Raw genomic sequence first — 20,675 nt, forward strand, 5'->3', positions numbered from 1 at the left:
CTAGAAGAGGCAAGCAGGTGTGTTAAAGTATCACAAGCAGTGGTGAAATGGGCTCAGCATGCTAGAAGAGTATTTCTCACATCGGTGCAAATGGATGTTTGTGATTGGCAGGTGGCTTTTCTCCAGATCCAGGGGGCCAAACTCCTTCCAACTTGTGGCTCTGCCCTCCACAGAGCCTTGGAGTCCTCTCCTGGATGCCCTTGCTCTGGCCAACAGAGAGGAAGGTGCACAAGTCAGAGCCTTGAAAGTGGTAACCATAGTAGCCAGAACCTGCCCATATTCCACTGACCAGACTTGGCCAGTTACCTTACCAGAAGGAAAGCTGGGAAGGCAGCCTGGCTGTGCACTCAGGAAGAGAAGAGAACATGAATCTTGGTGCATACAGAAGGTCTCCGCCACCGCAGGGAGTGCATGCGTTCAGCATAGTCCCTGTAGTCATAGAACCATCTAGCATTAGAACTGGAAAGAGCCCCAGAGACTGACTAACAAGGCATTGTAGTGAGTTGATTACGCACAAGAACGTGGGGAAAATACGCCTGGAGGTAATATCCCAATTCTCACTGTGTGACCTTGAACAAGTGGCTAAACCTTTGAGATGATGAATGCTTTCATCTGTAAACAAGGTGGACAGTAGTTGTCCCTAAGCTGTGGAGTCAGCGTGAGTATTAAATGAGAAAGTGCCTGCAAAGCTCCCCGCACGTTCCCTGACCCTATTGAGCGCTTGATCCTTGAGAGCCACTTTTATGAAACCCAAACTCTGTCTTACAAATCGGAGAAATGACTTGCTCAAGGTCACATTGAAAATGAGTGTCAGAGGAATCAGGTCTGAGTTTCCGGTTATCCCCATAACCTCCTGTAGCTTTTCCTGCTTTTGAACAGAGGTCCATTAGCCTGGAGCCATGGACGCACTTCCAACCCCTCTGAATCCTCAGGCATGACCAGCCATCATCTCTGACAGCTCAGAGGTCAATCCAGGCCACTGTCCTTAAGGATGGGAAGAAATAAATGCAAACTGTTTAAAGGGCCATTTTCCTTTGAGTCCAAATCTCCCTGTGCCTCAGCTGGCTGCCCAAAGAAGCAATTTAGCAAATGCATTTTATCTCAGGAGAAATCTGTCTTTTGTTTCTGTGACTTGCTTGTCAGGAAGCCTCCTACTCCCCCCTGGCCAGAGTATGGAGTGTGGTAGCGTTCAGACCCTGTTAATGAAATCCCTCCCTCCAGCTCAGCATCTCCCTGGAGAAATCACCCATAGTTTGGGTGGAAAAGAGGTAGTTTTTAAGCTGCTCCAACCTTCCCCTTGAGATAACATCAGCCATGCAGTCAGCAGTAAGAAGTCCTAGATTAGAATTTGAAAAGGTACATAATGCAATCATAATCACATGACTTAGGTTTTGTGTAGCACTTTACAGTTTACAAAGCAGTTTAACACGCATTAACTCCTTTGAGAAAATTGCAGGGAATTCGTTAAGTACAGGAAAGTATAAAGAAGCCAGTAAGATTCATCCGTGAATTCACCAGGCAGAGAAAAGCTTTGTTAACACTGTAATGTGTTCCCTTTGCTCTATTTTCTGTGTGGCTTTTTGTTTGTTTGTCTTTTTGCTGTATTGGGATCATACTGCATATGCATTTTTATGGCCTGCTTTTTCATGGAGCATTGTGTCTTCCACCGTCTCTTTGATCCTTGCATCTATCCCTGGGGAGAGGAGTCACTGCACTGCCAAGGTGTCCCTTATGTGAGGTCCCAAGACTGTATTCTCAGTCTGGAACTGTTTCTCCTGAGCTGTGCAACTAGCAGATGACTGAAACTCTCTGAGACTCAGTTTCCTCCTTTGTAAAACAGAGGTGTGTGCCGAAGGATGAAATTAATAAAGCAATCCGCCTGAAAGCATTTAGCACTGAACCTCATCAACATGATGAGGAATATAACATTAATCACCAGGAAGGCATCTGGTTGGTCCAGAGTCCCATAGATTCCGATATCATATGTTGGACATCATATTTGATGTGCTTGCCACAATACCCAGTGCATTTGGTAGACAAGGGTATTCCCTAGACCCTCCTCCTTAGGTACCGTGATGGCCACGGGTGACCTAGGGGTGTGGATGCCACTGAATCATATTAGTGGTACCATGAAGTTCATAGAGCCTACTTATACCCCCAGGACTGCTGGTAGACCCTCCCGACCAGGTCAGGCCATGCTTTGGTGATTCTGAGGTTATTGTTCCTTTTTTTTAACATGAGTACATGGCTGGGAGTATATCCAGTAGAGGCTTGTTGAGCACACAGGGTGCTCCAGATGTTCTAGGTATAGGAAATTCAGAAATGAATGGGATACAGCTCCTGCCTTGAGGATCCCACTATAGATGGGTGTTTTTCAGAAAATGGCTCCTGGAGCTATCTATCTTGGAATGTTGTTTCGCCCTAACTCAAGAGTATGCTTGCGTATATATAGAGAAATCCCTATACATACATGCATTTCTCATGCTCTGGCCACTAACTTCCTTTCTCACAGGATGAGGATAACTTCTCTTTTGAAAGCTCATCAAGAAAAACCCTTCTCTCCATTATCACATGCCTGGCCACACCCACCCTCACATGTTCCCTCTCTGTCTTCACTGTACCAGAAGCCATGCACTCCTGTCAACACATTTAAAACACCACATAGATCAAACTGCACCCTCCAACCGCCACCCCCGGAAACAACCCTGTTTTTGCAGAGAGCTTTGCAGATGTTTATTCTCTAAAAGGGAATAATTGCATGTGCCCTTTTGCAGTGTAGTTGAGAGAGAAGGAGGATATGAATTGGTTGTTTCCAGTTGAGGGGCAACATTGTGGTTTCTTGGTATATTTGGGTTCCTCAAGGAAGATGTGGGGACTGTCTCTGACACTCATGAGACAGAAGTGCTATCCAGGCTCAGCGAGCTCCAGCCTTCGCTGCCATTGCCCTACTGTCTCCTCCAGGTGGTGGTGAGGATGGAAAGTACCCACCCAGGCGTCTCCATTTCCTAACTCTGATAACAACCATGTAACAGACGATGTCTGCTGTGTCTTTACTCTAAACACTGTACTCTGCATATGTGGGATCTCTTGGAATCCTCCTACAATCCCCTGGGGTAGTTCCTATTATCATCCCCATTTTTACACTTGAAGAAGTCAGGGCCCAGAAGGGTTAAGCACCTCACCCACTCACCAAAGACTGTGTGGACAGGAGTGGGATAGAACCAGTCATCATTCAGCCACGGTGCCATGTGTGCTTCTTGACCCAAGGCTGAATGAGCATCTTTCCTGGAGAGGCAGCTCAGTAGTAGAAGAATACAGACCCAGGTTCAACCTCCCTGAGTGACCTCAAGATCTCGACATTGCTTTTCAGCTGTCAAATGAGGCTGCACATGCCTCCCGGGGGGGCTCCAAGGAAGGAGATCACACCTACCCAGCACCTTGCACAGAGCCTGATGCATGCTTGTTTGCTGTCTAACACATTTTCAGCCATCACAGACCCTTGAACTGCAAATATAGGAACAAATAATGGGCTTAAAAATGATCACCTTCTATGTATACTATTAGAGGATACAAAAAGAAAGTTAGAAGGACAGGCCTTCTAATGATTATGGTCTTCATGCAGCAAATATTCCGCATGCGTGCAGCACATGAATATTAAGCATCTGTCATGCAGTGGGCACGGTGCTAGGGGCCATGGTACAGTGTCACCGTGTCACCAGGAAAGTTGCCCTTAAGTAATTTCAGTTCAAACTGATAAGTGCTTTAGCGGAGTTATGAATCAAGGGCTCTCAGGGCACAGAGAAGTGGACCAGTCCTACCTGGCAGGGCTAGCAAAGGTCTCAGACAGACATGGTGTCATCAGGCTGAATTTTGAAAGGTAAATAGAAGGTCCCCTGGTGGAGAAAAGCAGATGAGAGGAGGGAGGGCAGTAGAGAGGGTAGGATACATACAAAGTCTCAGAGGGAGAGAAAGGCAAGTTTGGGGAGCAGAGAGGGCATTGGTGCAAGTACAGAGTACCTGGGGGTGGGGTCGGGGGAGCGATGGGTCAGGGAGCAAGAATATGATTGTCAGCAAGAATCTGGGTTTAATCCTGCTGTCAGAAGGGGCCCCTTGGCTCATAGAATATTAGATGGAATGAGAATTCCAGTTTCCTGGCCTTACATGGGTCACACTGTCAGCATAATAGGAATCTTCAAATAGGCCAGGACTTCAAATTTAACATGAAAAATTGAAGAGACTCCCCGACTGCATCCTTGTTAACAGTTAAAAATTTTAAAGGTGGGTGAGAATATCTCATAGATCACTGGATCTCAACTGATCCTCCAAGCAACATTTGGAAATATGAGGCGGGGGGTGGCGGTGCATTTGGAGTTGTACGGACTGTCTGGAGAACTCAACAAGCATTTAGTGGGCTGGGGCCCAGGAGGCTAACTGTCTGAGGATATATTGGACAGGTCACATAATGAAAAAGCTCCCTGCACAAAATCCCAATGACACCATATGGGTTATCTGTTGCTCTAAACTTGTAAAACCTCAGTGGAATACAGGAAGCTGAGCTTGGCTGGCTTTGCTCCCACAACTGAGGCAATTGTGGAGCTCCTGCCCTGCTCCAGGTGTGTCTCATCCTCTAGCAGGCCAGCCCAGACATTCTCTCAGGGTAGTGGTAGAGGCGCAAGAAACACACACTTTCTCCTTGAAGCCTAGTCTCAGTATTAGGGCAGCATTGCTTCCCTACAGTTTTATTAGCCAAAGCAAGTCACGTGACAAAGAGTAGAGATGTGGGAAGGGGTGAAGAATTGAAGGGATTAATGCACTCTTCTGCCATTGCACACATCTTGAAAAATAAAGCTATAGCTTAATCTATCAAGACAATGGTTTTAACTGAGACAGGGTCATGAAGAAGTGAGTTAATATAATTCTTGTTTATTACACTATTGATTTGGAGATTTAAAATATATACATACACCTTTTTCTTAGAAAAAAATGCTCTGTTACATTCAGCTAGGTTAGTAGCTCTAGCCCCACAAACTAAACTACATTCAACTATCTGCCATCATGTGATACACTAGGCTGATGTCACAGAAAGAATCTTGTAACCAGCCATGTGACCTTTAGTAAATTCAATTGAAATTGTTTGCATATGTTAAATCCGCCCATTCTAAGTGTATAGTTTGTTGACTTCTCATAAATGTAGACACCCATGTAACAGTGGGTTACATGTAACACTGTAACCATGACGTAGAACATTTACATTCCACAAAAGACTTCTCTCCTGCTTCTTCTCAGTCCATCCACTCTGCCGCTACACATCCACTGATCTCATTTCTGTCCCTATTGAAGTCCTTTTACTTTCTCATTGCAAATCTTCATCTATAAAACAAGCATAGTCACCCCTGCCTGGGTGGGACATGGTGGGGTTGGCATGACATGGTTGTATATTGGGCAGCTGCACATCCTCAGACAGATCTGCACATCCAGACAGATCTGGATATTGTGCATCTGCATATGCCGGTGTCACATGCTAAGTCCTTGTTTCTCTGTTGGCAGGTCATCCAGCTGTTGCATTGGTTGGGGTAGGAAGGCAAGTAGAGCCACGTAAAGAACTTCTATAGGCAGATTAAGGGAGCGGGACTTCCCAAGAGCTAGAAAGAAGAAAGAAAAGTGGATGCCAAGACTGATTAAACTTGGCTGAAATGAAAGGAACAGATTTTTAAATTTTGTCCCAAAGACAAAAATTCAGAGCCCGAGGTCATTCACTCAAGGTCTTTTCAATACCTGGTACAGAGATTGGTCTTTTCAATACCTGGTACCTAGACAAAAGAGAAACTCATGCAAAGGTACTGTTCCATTTGGATTTTGGTACCTTCTTCCCTGTTATTTGAAATTATTGTACTAGGTCACCTGTCAAAGCATTTTTTTGTTTTTAAGGAGTTTCTGGTTGCTTATACATTTGTCATTGGTGAACACCATCATTCTCAGCCTAGATGGTGCTTCTTTCCCAGATGGCAAGGACAACTGCCCTTAATTATTGCCTTTTTAAGATTAAATTGCTAAATAAATAAATAACTAGCTAGCTAGCAGAGGAAACTAAGACCAGCGATCCTGTCCTCCTATGTTTGACCCATCAACACAATCCAGTGAATAACCAACTCAGCCAGAGGCAGGCTCCTAGCTCCCTGGAGTTTACCTTCTTGGTCCCATACCCCCCACCCCCCACTTCTACTTTTCAGCTCCAGAAGCAGCTCTCTGAACTTGATGAGGATGACCTGTGTTACGAGTTCCGTCGAGAGCGGTTCACCGTCCACCGAACCCACCTTTACTTCTTGCACTATGAGTATGAGCCCGCTTCGGACAACACAGATGTCACCCTGGTCGCTCAGCTCTCCATGGACAGGTAGGCAGACGGGTCCTGCCCTCCCCACAATCACTACCCTGCAGCTCTATACTGGGTCAAAGGGAAAAAGGAGAAATTACCTTACAGGCGTAGGCTTGGGTCACACTCCTCTTCCTCTCCAGCCCTGAAAACTAGGGGCTCTTGTCTTCTGGTGAAGGTAGTGGTTTTGAAAACAGAAGAATTGATTCTTAAAAATAGAGCTCTATGCAAATTACTTCAAGGAAAAGGGGTATAGTATAGGCAAATACATAATCTGGAAACCACTATCACTGCTAGAAAGTAATTGCTATTTCTTTTCTTAGTATATCGATGAAACATTCATCAAGCCTTTATCAAAGTACTGACATGATCCCTGCCCTTACATGGCTTACACTCCAGTACACTGATTCTCAGCTTTGGCTGGGGACAAATTGAATCACCTGGGGAGTTCTTAAACAAATTCACCTTTGAGCTCCATTGCAAACTAGTAAAGTAAGAATATTTGTGTGGTTGGACACTCTGGATTGTTTTATGCATGCCAGGGTTAAGAACATGAGTATGGTGGTATGAACAGCAAGAAAATAGTTAAGTAAAATGATTATGTATAAAATGATTATAATTGTGATAAGTGCTTGGAACTGAAACTGATAATAACAATGTCAAGAGAAGGACCTTTTTTAGGTAATGTGGTCAGGAGAAATCTAAGGAGGGGCCATTTCTGCAAAGACCTAAAGGATGAGAAAAGGAGTCAGGAATGTGAGTTGCTGAGAAGAAGAAGAAAAAAATCCAGGTGGATAAAATAAAAAGTACAAAGGCCCTGTAGTAGAAAGGGGGTTCAGGGATCCCTGGGTGGCACAGCAGTTTGGCGCCTGCCTTTGGCCCAGGGCGTGATCCTGGAGACCCGGGATTAAATCCCACGTCGGGCTCCCTGCATGGAGCCTGCTTCTCCCTCTGCCTGTGTCTCTGCCTCTCTCTCTCTCTCTCTCTCTCTCTATCATGAATAAATAAATAAAATCTTTAAAAAAAAAAAAAAAGAAAGGTTCACATTCAAAAACATGATAGAAGATCAGTGGCTAAAGGATAGCAGGAAAGTGGCATGAGATTAAAATTATAGAACAAAGTCACCAAAACATTTGGATTTTATTCTCAGTGTGGTGAGAAGTTATTGAAGATATTTACACAAAGTTATATGATCCAATTTATGTTTTGGAAAGCATCTCTCTGGCTTCCAGGGGCTGCATAGATTCAGAGCCCGAGGTCATTCACTCAAGGCTGTACCCTTCCATACCTGGGTATCCTGTGTGTCTCCCTCCCTGCCTGACCAGCTTTCTCTTCCATTTACACATAGCCCACAGTGGCTCCCTACCTCCAGTTTCCTTCATATCGTTCCCCCTCAGCTCCCACAATTAGGGAGTTTGATTGGCTCATTTTCTCTGAGTCACCTCAGAGATGCCCATGCAGCCTGTGGACGTGATTCCATGGGACCATTTCTAGGATTCAATGAGTTAATGGCTGTTAGGTGCTGAGAATAGTACCTGGCACGCTTGTTAAGTGTTCAGTAAATACCGCTGGTTACTAGTGGGGAGTGACTGAAGAATGAGCAAACCAATGAAGGAGCAAGTGCTCAGCCACAGAGAGGATCACATATGGTAAGAAGTAGTGTAGGGGTTGCAAGAAGTGAGTGGAACCTTGCCTCCAGGGACATCTGGGGATGGACCATGTAGAGCATGGCTTACAGAAGCAGACTCATCACTTTTATGCATCCCACTGTGAATTGGCAAATGCTCACTTGTGGGATTCAGTGGCTCCAACCGCGGGTAGTTTCCTGGAGGTTCTTAGGCCTCAGGACTCCTCTGCAGGAACACAGTGAACTTGCCAAGCATAGCAGGTAGCAGGGAAAGACAAGCTGGGATGAAAGGGAAAAGCCCAGAGCTTCTCGCACCAGCTCCGTCCTGACCTGTATTGTGACCTCAAACAGGGTCTTCCCCTTTCCGTGGCCTCAGATTCCTAATCTGCAACATTCATGAGACCGCTTAGTAGGTATTGTATAAATATCTATTGCTGTGGTGTGCCAGGCTCTTGTGAAGTGGAGGATATTTATGAGAAGACCCAGTTTTTGCCTTCAAGGAGTATAAAGCGTACTCACGTCTCAGGGTATTAGTTACCTACTGTTGTAGAACGAATTGCCACAGACATAGCAGCTTGAGTAACATTGAGTATCTTTCAGTTTGGGGGATCAGGAGTCTGGATGGGTGCTAGCAGGGTCCCCTGCTCTGCTCTCAGGACTACAGTCTAGGTGTTGCCTGGGGCTGTGACCTCATGGGAGTCAGGGTCCACTTCTAAGGTCATTCTCAGTTCTACAACTGAGGTCCCTGTTTCCTTGCTGGCTCTGGCTGGGGTCATTCTGAGCAGCAAGAGGCCACTCTTAGGTCTTAGCTTTGTGGTGCTCTGACAGCATGGCAGCTTACTTCTTCAAAGCCAGCAGGGGACTCTCTGCAGTCTGTCATATGGAAGCAGTGTTCCATCCCATTCCTGGGTTCGACTCACACTCAAGGGAAGGGGTTATACAGGAGTGTATGCCATGGGGCAGGGGTTGTGGAGGCCACCTTAGAATTCAGCCTGCTACAGACAGGCAACAGATTCTTCCTGTAGAGAGACGCTGTGCTGGGAGCCCCTAACCCGGCTAGGGGGTGGACAAAGAAAGAGACAGGCATTGTGTCCGAGAAGAGGTTGCCTGCTTGAGTTGGAGGCTGAGTAGATGGGAGGTTGAAAGCACACAGGGAGAGAAGGTGGGTCCCCAAGGTGGAGCAGGTAAAATAGGGAACAAAGAGGCCACCAGGCCCACTGAGAACACAGGCTCTAGTGTGGTTGGAGCTTACGGCATAGGTGAGAAAGCGGAGAGTAGATAGGATGACAGAAGGTGTTGGGGAAACCAAGGCAGGTCGCCCCCTGCCAGCTCAAACCTACCTGGCTCCCAGTGAGGCTCCATAAGGGACTGACCTATAGACCAGAGCTCCAGGGTCACCCCAAACTTCTCTATCTGGCTTCTCACCCAGCCTTCAGTTTGGGTGCACACACTCTCCCACCAAGCAGCACTTAATGAGCTGGCCATGACAGACCTCTCTTCCCATTGCTTCTCCCTTCTCCTGTATGCCATTCCAAATGAAAATAAAATCTAATCCTTGAGTTTCATGCTGAATGATGGTTTAGATGAGTCATCTGTTCTCTGGGCAACACAGATGCACCTCAGTCCCCTCAGATGAAGCTCACGTCCTGTAATCTGCCCAGGTGAGTGAGTTCCAGATAATTCCAGGTTCTCACCTCTCAGAGCATCCCTGGTTTTCCTTGGTCCCATTCATGCCTCCTATTAATACATTCCTTTTATCAATAAAATATGGTGAATCAAGATTAGTAGCCGGTGAGTACCTCCAAACTCAGGAGAAAATAGAAGAGACAAATCTGACATATTTTCTAATCAGAATAAAGTAGCCTGACCTTGAATAATTTGGTCCCTGGAGTCAGACACTGTAGGGTCTTGGTGGCTCTGCCACTTCTTGACCTTGACCTTTGGACAAGTCACCTCTCCAGGCCTCGGTTTCCTCATCTATAACCTGGAAATGACAATGACCGTAGCTCCCAGCTAAGGTTGGTGTAATGATCAGATGAGATCATACACAAACAGGACTTAGCCCCGACATACAGTCAATCAGAGGCTCCCTATCATTGATAGCATCATTGGCCAAAATCTTAATATTTGTGGACACTCGACTTACAGACAAAGAGCTCTGGGTTCAAATCCCACTGGCTTCTTTACTACTCAGCTGGTGATCTTGGGCAAGTCCTGACACCCTTGCTTATCTTTCTCCTTCTACAGAGTTAAAAATATTTGCCTCATAGAGTCCTAAGATTAAATGAAAAGACTATGAAGGCCCTTGGCATATATTTGCATTCAATAAATATGTACAGATCTGAGAACTTTGACCACTGCATCTGCACATGGTAGGTATTTAGGAGAAGTAAAGTGAGGAGTGCCTGGGTGGCTCAGTTGGTTAAACATCTGCCTTTGGCGCAGTTTACGATTCCAGGGTCCTGGGATCGAGCCCCACATCAAGCTCTCTGCTCAGCCAGGAGCCACCTCTGCCTACCACTCTGCCTACTTGTGCTCTCTCTGTCAGATACATAAATTAAATCTTCTAAAATAAAATATTTTTTTTAAAGGAGAGATAAAGTGATATAGGAAAACAAAAAGAGAAATATGTGAGTTCAAAGTCCAGTTGAACCACTTACTAGCTATTTGAATTTGGACAAGATTCTTAGGCTTTTTGAGCCTCATCTTATCTGTGAAGTGGCAATGATACTGTCAAGGTCACAGATCGATGTCTGGATTTTATAAAATAAGAAGCTCTTAAGTGACCAGTAGGTAGTAGGTCTACATTGAATATTAGTTTCCCTTCCCTTAGTGTTTTTTTCCCCCATGCTAGCTATAGAATTCACAATCTGGAATTTGTGGATTAGAAAGAAAAGTTTTTAAATTATTAACACTCCAAGTCCATCCTTCTGTATACAGTTGCCATCAATAATAGGATACAAGCAAAACAGAGCCCCTCCTTCTAGTGCCAGCTAGAAGCATCCTCCTGGCTGGAGCTGCAGGACACTGGCAGGACCTTCCCTCCCAACCCACTTAAAGGGAAACCCAGGCCCCCCTCATATCTGCCACAAACACTAACCACAGAAGCCTTCCCTTCAAAGCACACCCATCCCTCAGGATGGCAGGCACACAGTCCCCCTTAACGCATTGTGACAAGTATTGCCATCCTGACAATACCCCAGAGAGCCCAAGGAGTTCCACACCCTAACGAAAGCTGCTTAGCGGGACATAATAAAAAAATATAGAGCAGTACCACAAGCTGATGGAGATGGTAGGAATCCCTCCTTTCGCTCCATCCTACACATCCAATTATGATGCAGCAGGCTGATTGGTGCCTGTTGGATTGATTTTTAATTGAAGAAACATTTCGGGTGTGTTTGTAAACCTTTGAGTCAGAAGTAGGCCCTACGTGAATGCCACAGTGAATTAGGGGAGCCGGCGCACAGGCTCCTATGCCTGGCTCCCTCTAGAATTCCGTTCAGAAAGAATGAACGTCGCCTGCTACAGCTGTGCAACCAGCAGGTCTCCCCCACTCCCAGCATGTAGGAGACTGCCCTCCCATCCCAGCCGCAGATGAGGATGGTGGATAAGACAGAGGGGGCTGGCCGGGAGGGATCCTGGCCACAGCATCCTTGCCACCTGGCCAGGAGTCGCTTGCTCTTTCGTGTTCCCTTTGACAAAGACATTGAGGTACTAAGTACTGGTCCAGGGAATCATGTGGTCTTCTCTATTTCCTGTGAGTGGAGGAAAGAAAATGTTAGCTGAGGTAAAGGCGCCCATGCTTCAGATCACCCAGGAGCTTGTTAGTGATACAAATTCTTGGTCCCACCCAGACCTAGTGAACAGGAACCTCTAGAGGGGAACCCAGGAATCTGTGTCATAGTAAACCTCCCAAGTGATCTTGAGCATGCTTAAGTTTGAAAAGCACCACTCTAGAGAGTGAAAGGTAACTCCTTCTCCATGTAACAGCCATAGTGATCTTCTAAAAAATAGATCGTCCTTAAACTTATGGTGGATGGGGTTATAGCCCAATAAACCCATCATAAGCTGAAAATATTATAAGTTGAAAATGCATTTAATACACCTAACCACCTACCAAGCATCCTAGCTTAGCCTCGCCAACCTTGAATGTGCTCAGAACACTTAACATTGGCCTGCAGCTGGATAAATTCATCTTAACACAAAGCCTGTTTTATAACAAAATGTTGGCTATCACATGCAATTTGTGGAATGCTGTATGGGAAGTGAGAAACAGAGTGGCTGGCTGAGTGCAGAATGATTGTCAAGTGTATCAGTTGTCAACCCTTGTGATCGAGGGGCTGACCGGGAGCCATGGCTGCTGCTGCCCAGCACCAGAAGAGAACATCCTACTGCATATTGATAGCCTAGGGGAGAATGCAAATTAAAAACTCAAAAGCACAGTTTCTCAATGCATATCACTTTCGCACCATCGTAAAGTTGAAAAATTGTTAAGTCAACCCATCATAAGCTGGGGACCATCTGTATATCAGGTCAATGTCTTTAAAACTCCCCAATAATTTCCTCCTGTATTTAGAATAGTAGTACAGCTGCATGCTCTGGCCTTCCCTGCCCCATACGACCTGGCCTCTCCCACTCCCCAACATCTTTCCCTCTGCCCCCCTCACTCGCCCATCTTCCCTCTCTTCTTGCTTCAGCATACTACACTCGGTTACCCCAAGGGCTGCTCCCTCTCCTTGGAAAGCTTCTTGCCCACACTTCTTCAAGGCTGGGTCCCTCTCCTGATCCAAGTCTCAAATTCATGGCCCCAGTAGACCTTCCCTGGCCAGCCCTCAGGGTTACTCCATCCTATTTCCTGTTCTCCTTCAGGAAAGGGCCTCTTCAGCCCTTTGCTTCCTCTGAATTTTCTCGGTTTGTTCTGTGTCTTCTCCCTCCAGCAGAAGGAAGCTCCAGAAGTGCAGGACCTTTTCTTTCTTGTTCATCCTAGGGTCCAACACATAATCCATACCTCGTAGATATTAAATAAATATCTGTTAGGTGGGTGCATGTTTGAGAGGCAGAAATAGAACCTAAGGAAGAAATTACAGCTGCCATATATTGAGTACCTGCTGCATATCTCATGGTAAGTAGGCTTGCCCCATGGCAGTAGTCACAAAGTTCCATGAGCACCTAGGGTTAAGCCCCAGCAAATAAGCACTGCTTAACACTTCTTGAGTCCTGTTTGAAGCAAGTGACATGGCCATCCCAGAATCAGTATGAGGAGTATCACCAGAGGGTATCGATTGAGAGACAAGAATGATTTGTTGCCATTTTGTGATCTACAGAGGCATTGTTGTCTGCACTGTGCACATGTAGAAATGGAAGCCCAAAGAACCGTCATCCCTTGCTCAGGAATGCTGACACAGCTCAGAGTTCAGACCCACTTCTGCATAACCCCAGAGCCCACAGTTGCACCTCCATACCATGCAATCTGCTCTGCTCTCATCAGCTGCCTTGTAGGGAGTGAGTTCCCCATCCCAACAGAGGCCAACTGACATTCTAGAATTCCTTCCAACCCAGCCTTGTAAGTTTCAGACTTAGCTCTTTCCCTGCCTGCTCCCTTGTCCTCAGACAAAGCACACGAGGTTTCCTTCCTGTAGGCTCCCTGGGGCAGCCCTGGCTTATCTAGACCTTCCTGACATCTCTTTGACCTTTCCTGAGCCTCTGCCCTCCTCCTCCTAGCGTGAAGTGATGGTGGCCCTTCCGGGAAGTGGAGAAGAGCATGAGATGGAGAGTCAGGGCCACGGGTCCTAGTGCTAACCAGCTCTCCCATTCACTCGCTGAGGGCTCTTCAGCAAGCCATGCTCCCTCTGAGGCTGAGCTGCTTTCTCATAAAGATGGCATAATCAGTTCTTTCCAAACTGAAAATTCTGTAGCTTAGGTTCACCTTTGTCTCTCAAGACCCTCTCTGTCGTCTCAGATCCTTGCTGTGCCAGGTACTTTATCTGCCAGAGTAAGAGACCAAAGAGCGACTCAGCCCAGAAATGCAGACAAGAGCCGCAGGAGAGGAGTTTAGGGCACAGGTGTGGGGAGACACAACCAAGAGAAGGCTCAAGAGAGCAGTGGGTCTTTGAAGCAGACCCCCTGGGAGACTGAAGAGGAGGAGGAATGGGAGGGAATGCACAGAAGCCAAGCCCAAGGGGAGAACACATTCGTGTTTGGGGACACGGGCAGCCAAGAGAAGATCCTTGGGGACATTAGTCCCAGCCTGTGAACAGTCTGTGTGGAACATTGGTCTGGTTCTGGGCACTGGGTTCCAACAGACCGGGGTGTCGGTCCAGCTCCCCACCTTTGTAGCTCCGTGCCTTGGAGGAAGTCACTTCACCTCCTTGGGCCTCTCTACCTGTGACACAGTGATGACAATCTCAACGTAAGGGAGTTGGTGTGCATGTTGAAAGCAGTCCCAGTGGAAATGCGGCCGGCACACTCCATGCCGCAGAGAAACGGTAGCGATGTTCTGTGTGTCGCTGTCAGATTTTCTGTGTTACCATCATTACAGTAAACCTCGGTCTGTCGCTGTTGTTCGGGTCCCGGCAGGAAGCTTGATTTTGAGGGAAGAGAGGTCAGAAAGCTTGGGGCTGGTGGCAGACAGGCAGGCGTGGCTGGGTCGTCCTCCCTCTCTGTTCACAGAGGTTCCACGGAACACCTGGCACCACTTCCAGTAAAGCCCCCACGGCTGTGATGTTTGCTGTGGCAGCACCTGAGAACCTGGAGTATTTCGAAATGCGTCTCTGTTCTGATGCTAAACCCTTGGCAGAGCTTGCTCCCTGCTCAGAAAACTCGGACACAGAGTTAAAATCCCAGGCAGTGGGCTCTCCACCGTGGGGGCTGGCCTCTCTCCCTCCACCAGACGCGCATGCCTCCCACAAGGGTGTCCCCCCCCCCAAATGCAGAGGGCCGGGCCTGTGGCAGAAGCCAAACACAAATTTCAGGCAAAGTAGGCATTGTGGAGAATGCAGGGCCTCTCAGAAAACTGGCTCCAGTCCATTTGATTATTAAGTGTTATAAAGTATGAGAAATGGAGGGCATTTTACCCTCACAAATCTCGTAATCCTCCGTCATGAAAGAGGAAACAACTCCTGGCTATAGCAATTCACAGAATTACCAAGAGGAAACTCTGAAAGTCCATCGAGAAAGCCATTGATAGAAGATAGGTGTGCCCATTTTCTTTTGTTTAGAAGCAGGGAAATGCATGGAATCTATTTCCTGGTAATTGTCCGGAGAAAGTGGGCATTCCTACCGGGAGACTGCTGATTATGTACCTCTTGCTGGGCAGGGTAAAAAACTGAAATAGGCTTTTGCTGTGTCTGAACCGTAGATCCTACCTGCCAGGCACTTCCAAAGCCTTTGGAGGAAAAAAATCTTCATAGATTTCTCTTCAAGCATTTTTGTAGAATCTTCTCCATTAGAAGCACCTTTTGTCCCACCCCCTCCCCCCGGGCTCTTCTTCCCCCTGCCATAATCCTTGGCACGGTGCCTGTCTTGTAGCCTCACAAAGTCGGCAGGGACCCTGGGGCAGTAAAGGACTCTGACAAATGAAGACAGCATCACGCCAGGCACGCTTTTGTCCCAAGCATTCACGTGTTTTCCTGTTCCCTTGCCAAATACCCAGTGTTCTCGTTTGTTCTCACTGTCTCCAAGGCCCTGGCCCGGTACCCGTCTGTACAGGTCTGGTCCACGTCCAAGAATCCAAGCTGACCAGACATCTGGATCCCCAGTTTCTCCATCAGGGAAATGAGGGAAATGACAGCCATGCGCAGGGTCGTTGGGGGAGTTCTGGAAAGGGTCTGGTGCATAGCTAATGATCACAGTTATTATCACTCATGCTTTAATGCTCCTTGTAACTTACGGCCTCACTTTGGTTAAATCTTCTATGCCTGGTCACTGCTTTAGAAGAGCAGTACAGCTGTTGTTCATCTTTGCTGAGAGAGGAGAGGCATAGGACTTCTGAGCTGGAAGGGGATCTTTACATCATTTAGTGTCATTGTCCCCGGCCGCCATGAGAAGAGGAGTAAAAGGGAAGGCTTCTAGTGGGATGTGATTCTCTCAGTATCCCACCTTCATTTGGAAGCTGATAGAGGCAAGAACCAGCAAGATAAGTGTTTGGATGCCCCTTTTCCAGATAAAGGAGCTGAGGTGTGGGGATTTGCCCCCATCATGCAGTGATTACTATTAGAACAGGGATATGAATTTGGAGCTGGTTGACCAGGTTCTGTGGAGGTAGACTCCCGCCCCAGGAGGCTGGTGCATGGACTGGGTCCCTGTGGCTCACCTTACCTGTCTCTTCCAGGCTCCAGATGCTCGAGGCCATCTGCAAGCACTGGGAGGGACCCATCAGCCTGGCCCTCTACCTGTCGGACGCCGAGGCACAGCAGTTCCTCCGCTACGCACAGGGATCCGAGGTGCTCATGAGCCGCCACAACGTGGCCTACCACATCGTGTACAAGGAGGGCCAGTTCTACCCTGTGAACCTGCTGCGCAACGTGGCCATGAAGCACGTCGGCACGCCCTACCTGTTCCTGTCTGACATCGACTTCCTGCCCATGTATGGGCTCTATGAGTACCTCAGGTGAGGCCCGGGAGGGGGGACGTAGGCTCATGCAGTGCCAGGACTAGAAGGCTCCCGAGGATGGTCCTCTAGTCCAGGACGGGCCCTGCCCAAGTTCACCCAGAGATAGAGCTCTTCCTGCCAGCTTTGGCTGGGCCATCGTGTCCTCATTTCCCTGAACAGGCTGGAACCCCACTTTGCATACTGAAATGGTAGGGGCAGAACGTGGTCTCAGAAGCCTCTCTTCTGCTCCCAGTCTAATGCTCTTTCTGTAGCTGCTATGAAAACGTGTCATCCCTCCCCCAGTTTTGGATCAGATGACCTTCATCTAACCATTCTGGAAAGATCACTGCCTATTCTGTAAAACAAATCAAAGTGATGGTGAAGGCTCGCATTTATTGAAGTGCTTGCTGAGTGCCAGGCACTGTTCTAAGAGCCTGACAAGTAGGAGTCCATCCCCACCCACTGCAGTCCCTATGCCGGCTACTATTATTATCCTCATTTTCCGGACGGGCGTGTGTGGGGCTGAGATCCTGAGCTGTCAGCCCCAGGTTACACACCCTCGGAAGTGAGGGCTGGGGGCAGCCAGTCCTGCCTGCAGAGCTATATGCCGCATGGCTGTCTCGGCTACCTCTGTGACTCTGCAACGACCCTTCCCAGCTCTGCCCATGCGGGGGGGCAGGCATCCAGTGGCTGGAGAAGGCCCTCGACTTGGGGAGCAAGAAGGCTGTGTGGGGAGTGTGGCATTTACTATGGAATAAAAACCAATCTGAACTGAAAGGCACTGCTGGATTCATATGGCCCTGAAGTCCCCGTGTGGGTAAACTGAAGTCACAAGATGGAAGTCAAGACGTAAATGATCAATTTTTTTTTTAATCCTTTGCCGCTGGCTTTTGTCAGCGTGAATTATGTCTGCTACCGGGTGAGTGCTTGCCCGGATCCAGGTACCAGAAGAGGTGGTTTGCACATATGTATTATCCTGCTGGATCTACACACCAAGCCCAGAAGGCAGGCGTGGTCACCCCGCGTCACCGTGGGAACGGGGAGGCTCAGCGCAGCACAGTCCACGTGGCTTGCTCCCGGGCTTGGGCAGCGCCTGGCAGACCCCGGTGGGCTCGCGCACTGCTTCCTGTTTGGCTGGCTGCTCTGGGGTGACCGACCGTCCCCAACGGGGCAGGGGTAGGGCTCCGTCTCTCCCGCTGTCTTGCCCTCCTTCCCTCTGTGTGTCTGTCTCTCAGCCTTCCTCTGTCTCTGGCGCTCTCCCTCTTCAAAGAGCCTCTTCCTCCAAAAGACTGGACACCTCTAGTCCGGAAGCCAGAGCGCAGGTGCAGGGTGAGGCCCCGGCCCTGCTCTCCAGAGCAAGGGAAGGCAGCCTGTGTCCTCGGTCCGCTTTTCTGAGCCCCGCTTCTTTCCAGGTTATCCTGGGACCTCGGAACTTCAGCCTCTCCCTCCCCTGCGAGCAGGAGGGCCCTTGCGGCCTGGCCTCTCTCTGTGTCAGCCCGACCGCGGGTCAGGGCGGGTCAGGGCGGCGGGAGCATGGGCTGTGGCGCCCCGGGGTGATGCCAGCCCTGGGCTCCTGGGCTCCGGGAGCAGAGCGTCCCCAGCTCCTGCCGGGCCGCCGAGCCCCAGTGTGGGGTGAGGGCGCCCCCGTGTGGCCAGACCTCCCTTCTGAGCCCGATTCCGGGAGCTTCTGAGGCCTCACACACAGCCTGCAGGAGCACCAGCTCTGGGAGTCCAGGGAGGGGGGGTCCCCCCAAAAGAACAGATGGTGGGGGCGAGGGCCACCCTCCACCGAGAAAAGAGAAGCTTGAAGATCAGGCTGCGGCCCATCCTCCCCAAGCGGGGCTCTTCTGCAGGAGCACCTCAGGGGCCTTCATTCCTAGGAGTTCGGGGTGAACTGGCCCCCTCTTAACAATCTGTGGTCTGCTCCCGGCCTCCAAGCACTATCTTACTATTTTACCTCATGGGCCTCACGTTTCAAAAAACATCACAGACTAACAGATTGTTTCTATGTTCTAGTCCTATGTTTTATTGATCAAAGATGCTCTTAATCTCTAATCAGGACCTTACTCAAGAGGCGATAACCAGTGTCGCCTACTAATTAACATGTTCTTAACGCAGAGTCACCTGAGGCTTGGTTGGCCTTTGCCACCTTGTTACCCCTCAGGGGTTTTAAAATATTGCACATTGCTCCTAAAACTCTGTTGCTGTCTTCACAGGCCCTATAGAAGTCCAGAGACCCTACCCGGAATGAGAAGAAACGATCTTGTCCAGTCTTCCTTTTTTTAAAAATTCCAGTAGAGCTAACGTAGTGTAATATTAGAGTCAGGTGTACAATATAGCGATTCAACACTTCCACACATATAACACTTCCACTCATCACAGCAAATACATTCCTGAATTCCCATCACCTGGTTCACCCCTCCTTCCCCACCCCTCCCCCCACCCCTGCCACCCACCTCCCTCCTGGTAACCAGCTTGTTCTCTACAATTAAGAGTCTGTTTCTTGTTTTCCCTCTCCTTCCTCCCACCCCCATGTTCATCTGTTTTGTTTCTTAAATCTTATATATGAGTGAAATTATATGGTATTTGTCTTTCACCAACTAACTCACTTTGTTTAGCACTATACTCTCTAGCTCCATCCGTGTTGTTGCAAATGGCAAGATTTCATTCTCTTTTATGGCTGAATAATATTCCATTGTGTATATACACCACAACTTCTTTATCCATTGACTTTTGACGGACCCTTGGGCTGCTTCCATAGTTTGGCTGTTGCAAATAATGCCACTATAAATGTAGGGGTGCATGTATCCCTTTGGATTAGTGTTTTTGTATTTTGGGGATAAATACTCTGCAGTGTGATTGCTAGATCATAGAGTCGCTCTATTTTTAACTTTCTGAGGAGTCCCCATCCTGTTTTCCACAGTGGCTACACCAACAGGGCAAGAGGATTTGCATTCCCACCAACAGAGCAAGAGTATTCCCCTTTCTCCACATCCTCGCCCAACACCTGCTGATTTTAGCCATTCTGACAGGTGTGAGGTGGTATCTCACTGTGGTTTCAATTTGCAGTTCCCTGATGATGAGTGACGCTGAGCAGATTGTCATGTGTCTGTAGGCCAGCTGGATGTCTTCTTTGGAGAAATGTCTGTTCATGTCTTGTGCCTGCTTTTTTTAGTTGGATTATTTGGTTTTTGGGTGTTGAGTTGTATTGTCCAGTCTTCTTGACACATATGGAAACTGAGATTAGAGAATCCATAACTTGCCTGTCATAGAGTAAAAAGGCATTGTGACTTTCCTTATTCTTCTTCTGCTCCATCCTTAGTATCCATTCATTTTTCATTCATTTAGTGGGTAAACTTTTATAAGGCACCTACTACTACGTGCCCCCATATCTGTGAACCACAGAGATAGGACCTGTGGATCCCAGGGCGGACAGACCAACAGGAATGACAGTTAATGAAAGATGCACAGTCTTTATGTTCTGTGGTGGGGGTGTCCCCTGCCAATGGAATTCACCTCATCTGGAGGTGGAAGGAAGGGACATCCTGAAGAGGTTAGATCCAAACGAAGGCTGTGTTGGAGTCCGCCAGTGGAGATTGCCATGTTCCAAGCAGAAGGAGCTGTACTTTCCAGAGGGGCAGGGTGGCTAGAGCCTTGATGGGGAGAACAGCAAGAGATGATGTGGCCAGAAATGTAAGCTGCGGTGGGTCCCACAGGATTTCTGATAAAATATTCTGAGTGTGGACTCAATGAGGGAGGAGAACAGTGGAAGATCACTGAGAGAATGGGCAGATTAAGTGTTCATTTCAGGAAGATCATTCTGGTTGCTTTGCAAAGGATCAGAATCAGTAGGGCCAGAGGAAGGGGGATAAGTGAGGAGACTATTGTGTTAATCCAGGCAAGAGGCGCCAAGAGCCTGATGCAGGGATCAGAAGCAATAGGGATCAGAAGCAGCAGGTAGACAGGCCAGTGAGATTTGACAGCTGAAGTCAGTAACTGCCTGCAACAGTGTCTGGACTTTGAAAGGGAAGACGGGAATCACTTCCCAGTGCTACCACCTGAGTCTTCTTCCTTTGTAAAGCCTG

At 48.0% G+C, this 20,675-nt stretch overlaps 1 protein-coding gene across 5 annotated transcripts in view; it reads left to right on the plus strand.

The window, feature by feature from the left end:
- The window catches only part of LARGE1 (LARGE xylosyl- and glucuronyltransferase 1), a 527,056-nt gene that overhangs the window by 481,571 nt on the left and 24,810 nt on the right, over positions 1-20,675 (plus strand). For all 5 annotated transcript variants that reach the window (XM_026010946.2, XM_072741868.1, XM_072741869.1 and 2 more), the window contains exons 11-12: positions 6,231-6,394; positions 16,330-16,608. In XM_026010946.2, the coding sequence (XP_025866731.1) occupies positions 6,231-6,394; positions 16,330-16,608 (443 nt within the window). The remainder of the gene's footprint in view (positions 1-6,230; positions 6,395-16,329; positions 16,609-20,675) is intronic.

The sequence above is a fragment of the Vulpes vulpes genome, chromosome 16 (assembly GCF_048418805.1).
Source record: "Vulpes vulpes isolate BD-2025 chromosome 16, VulVul3, whole genome shotgun sequence".
Lineage (NCBI taxonomy): Eukaryota > Metazoa > Chordata > Mammalia > Carnivora > Canidae > Vulpes > Vulpes vulpes.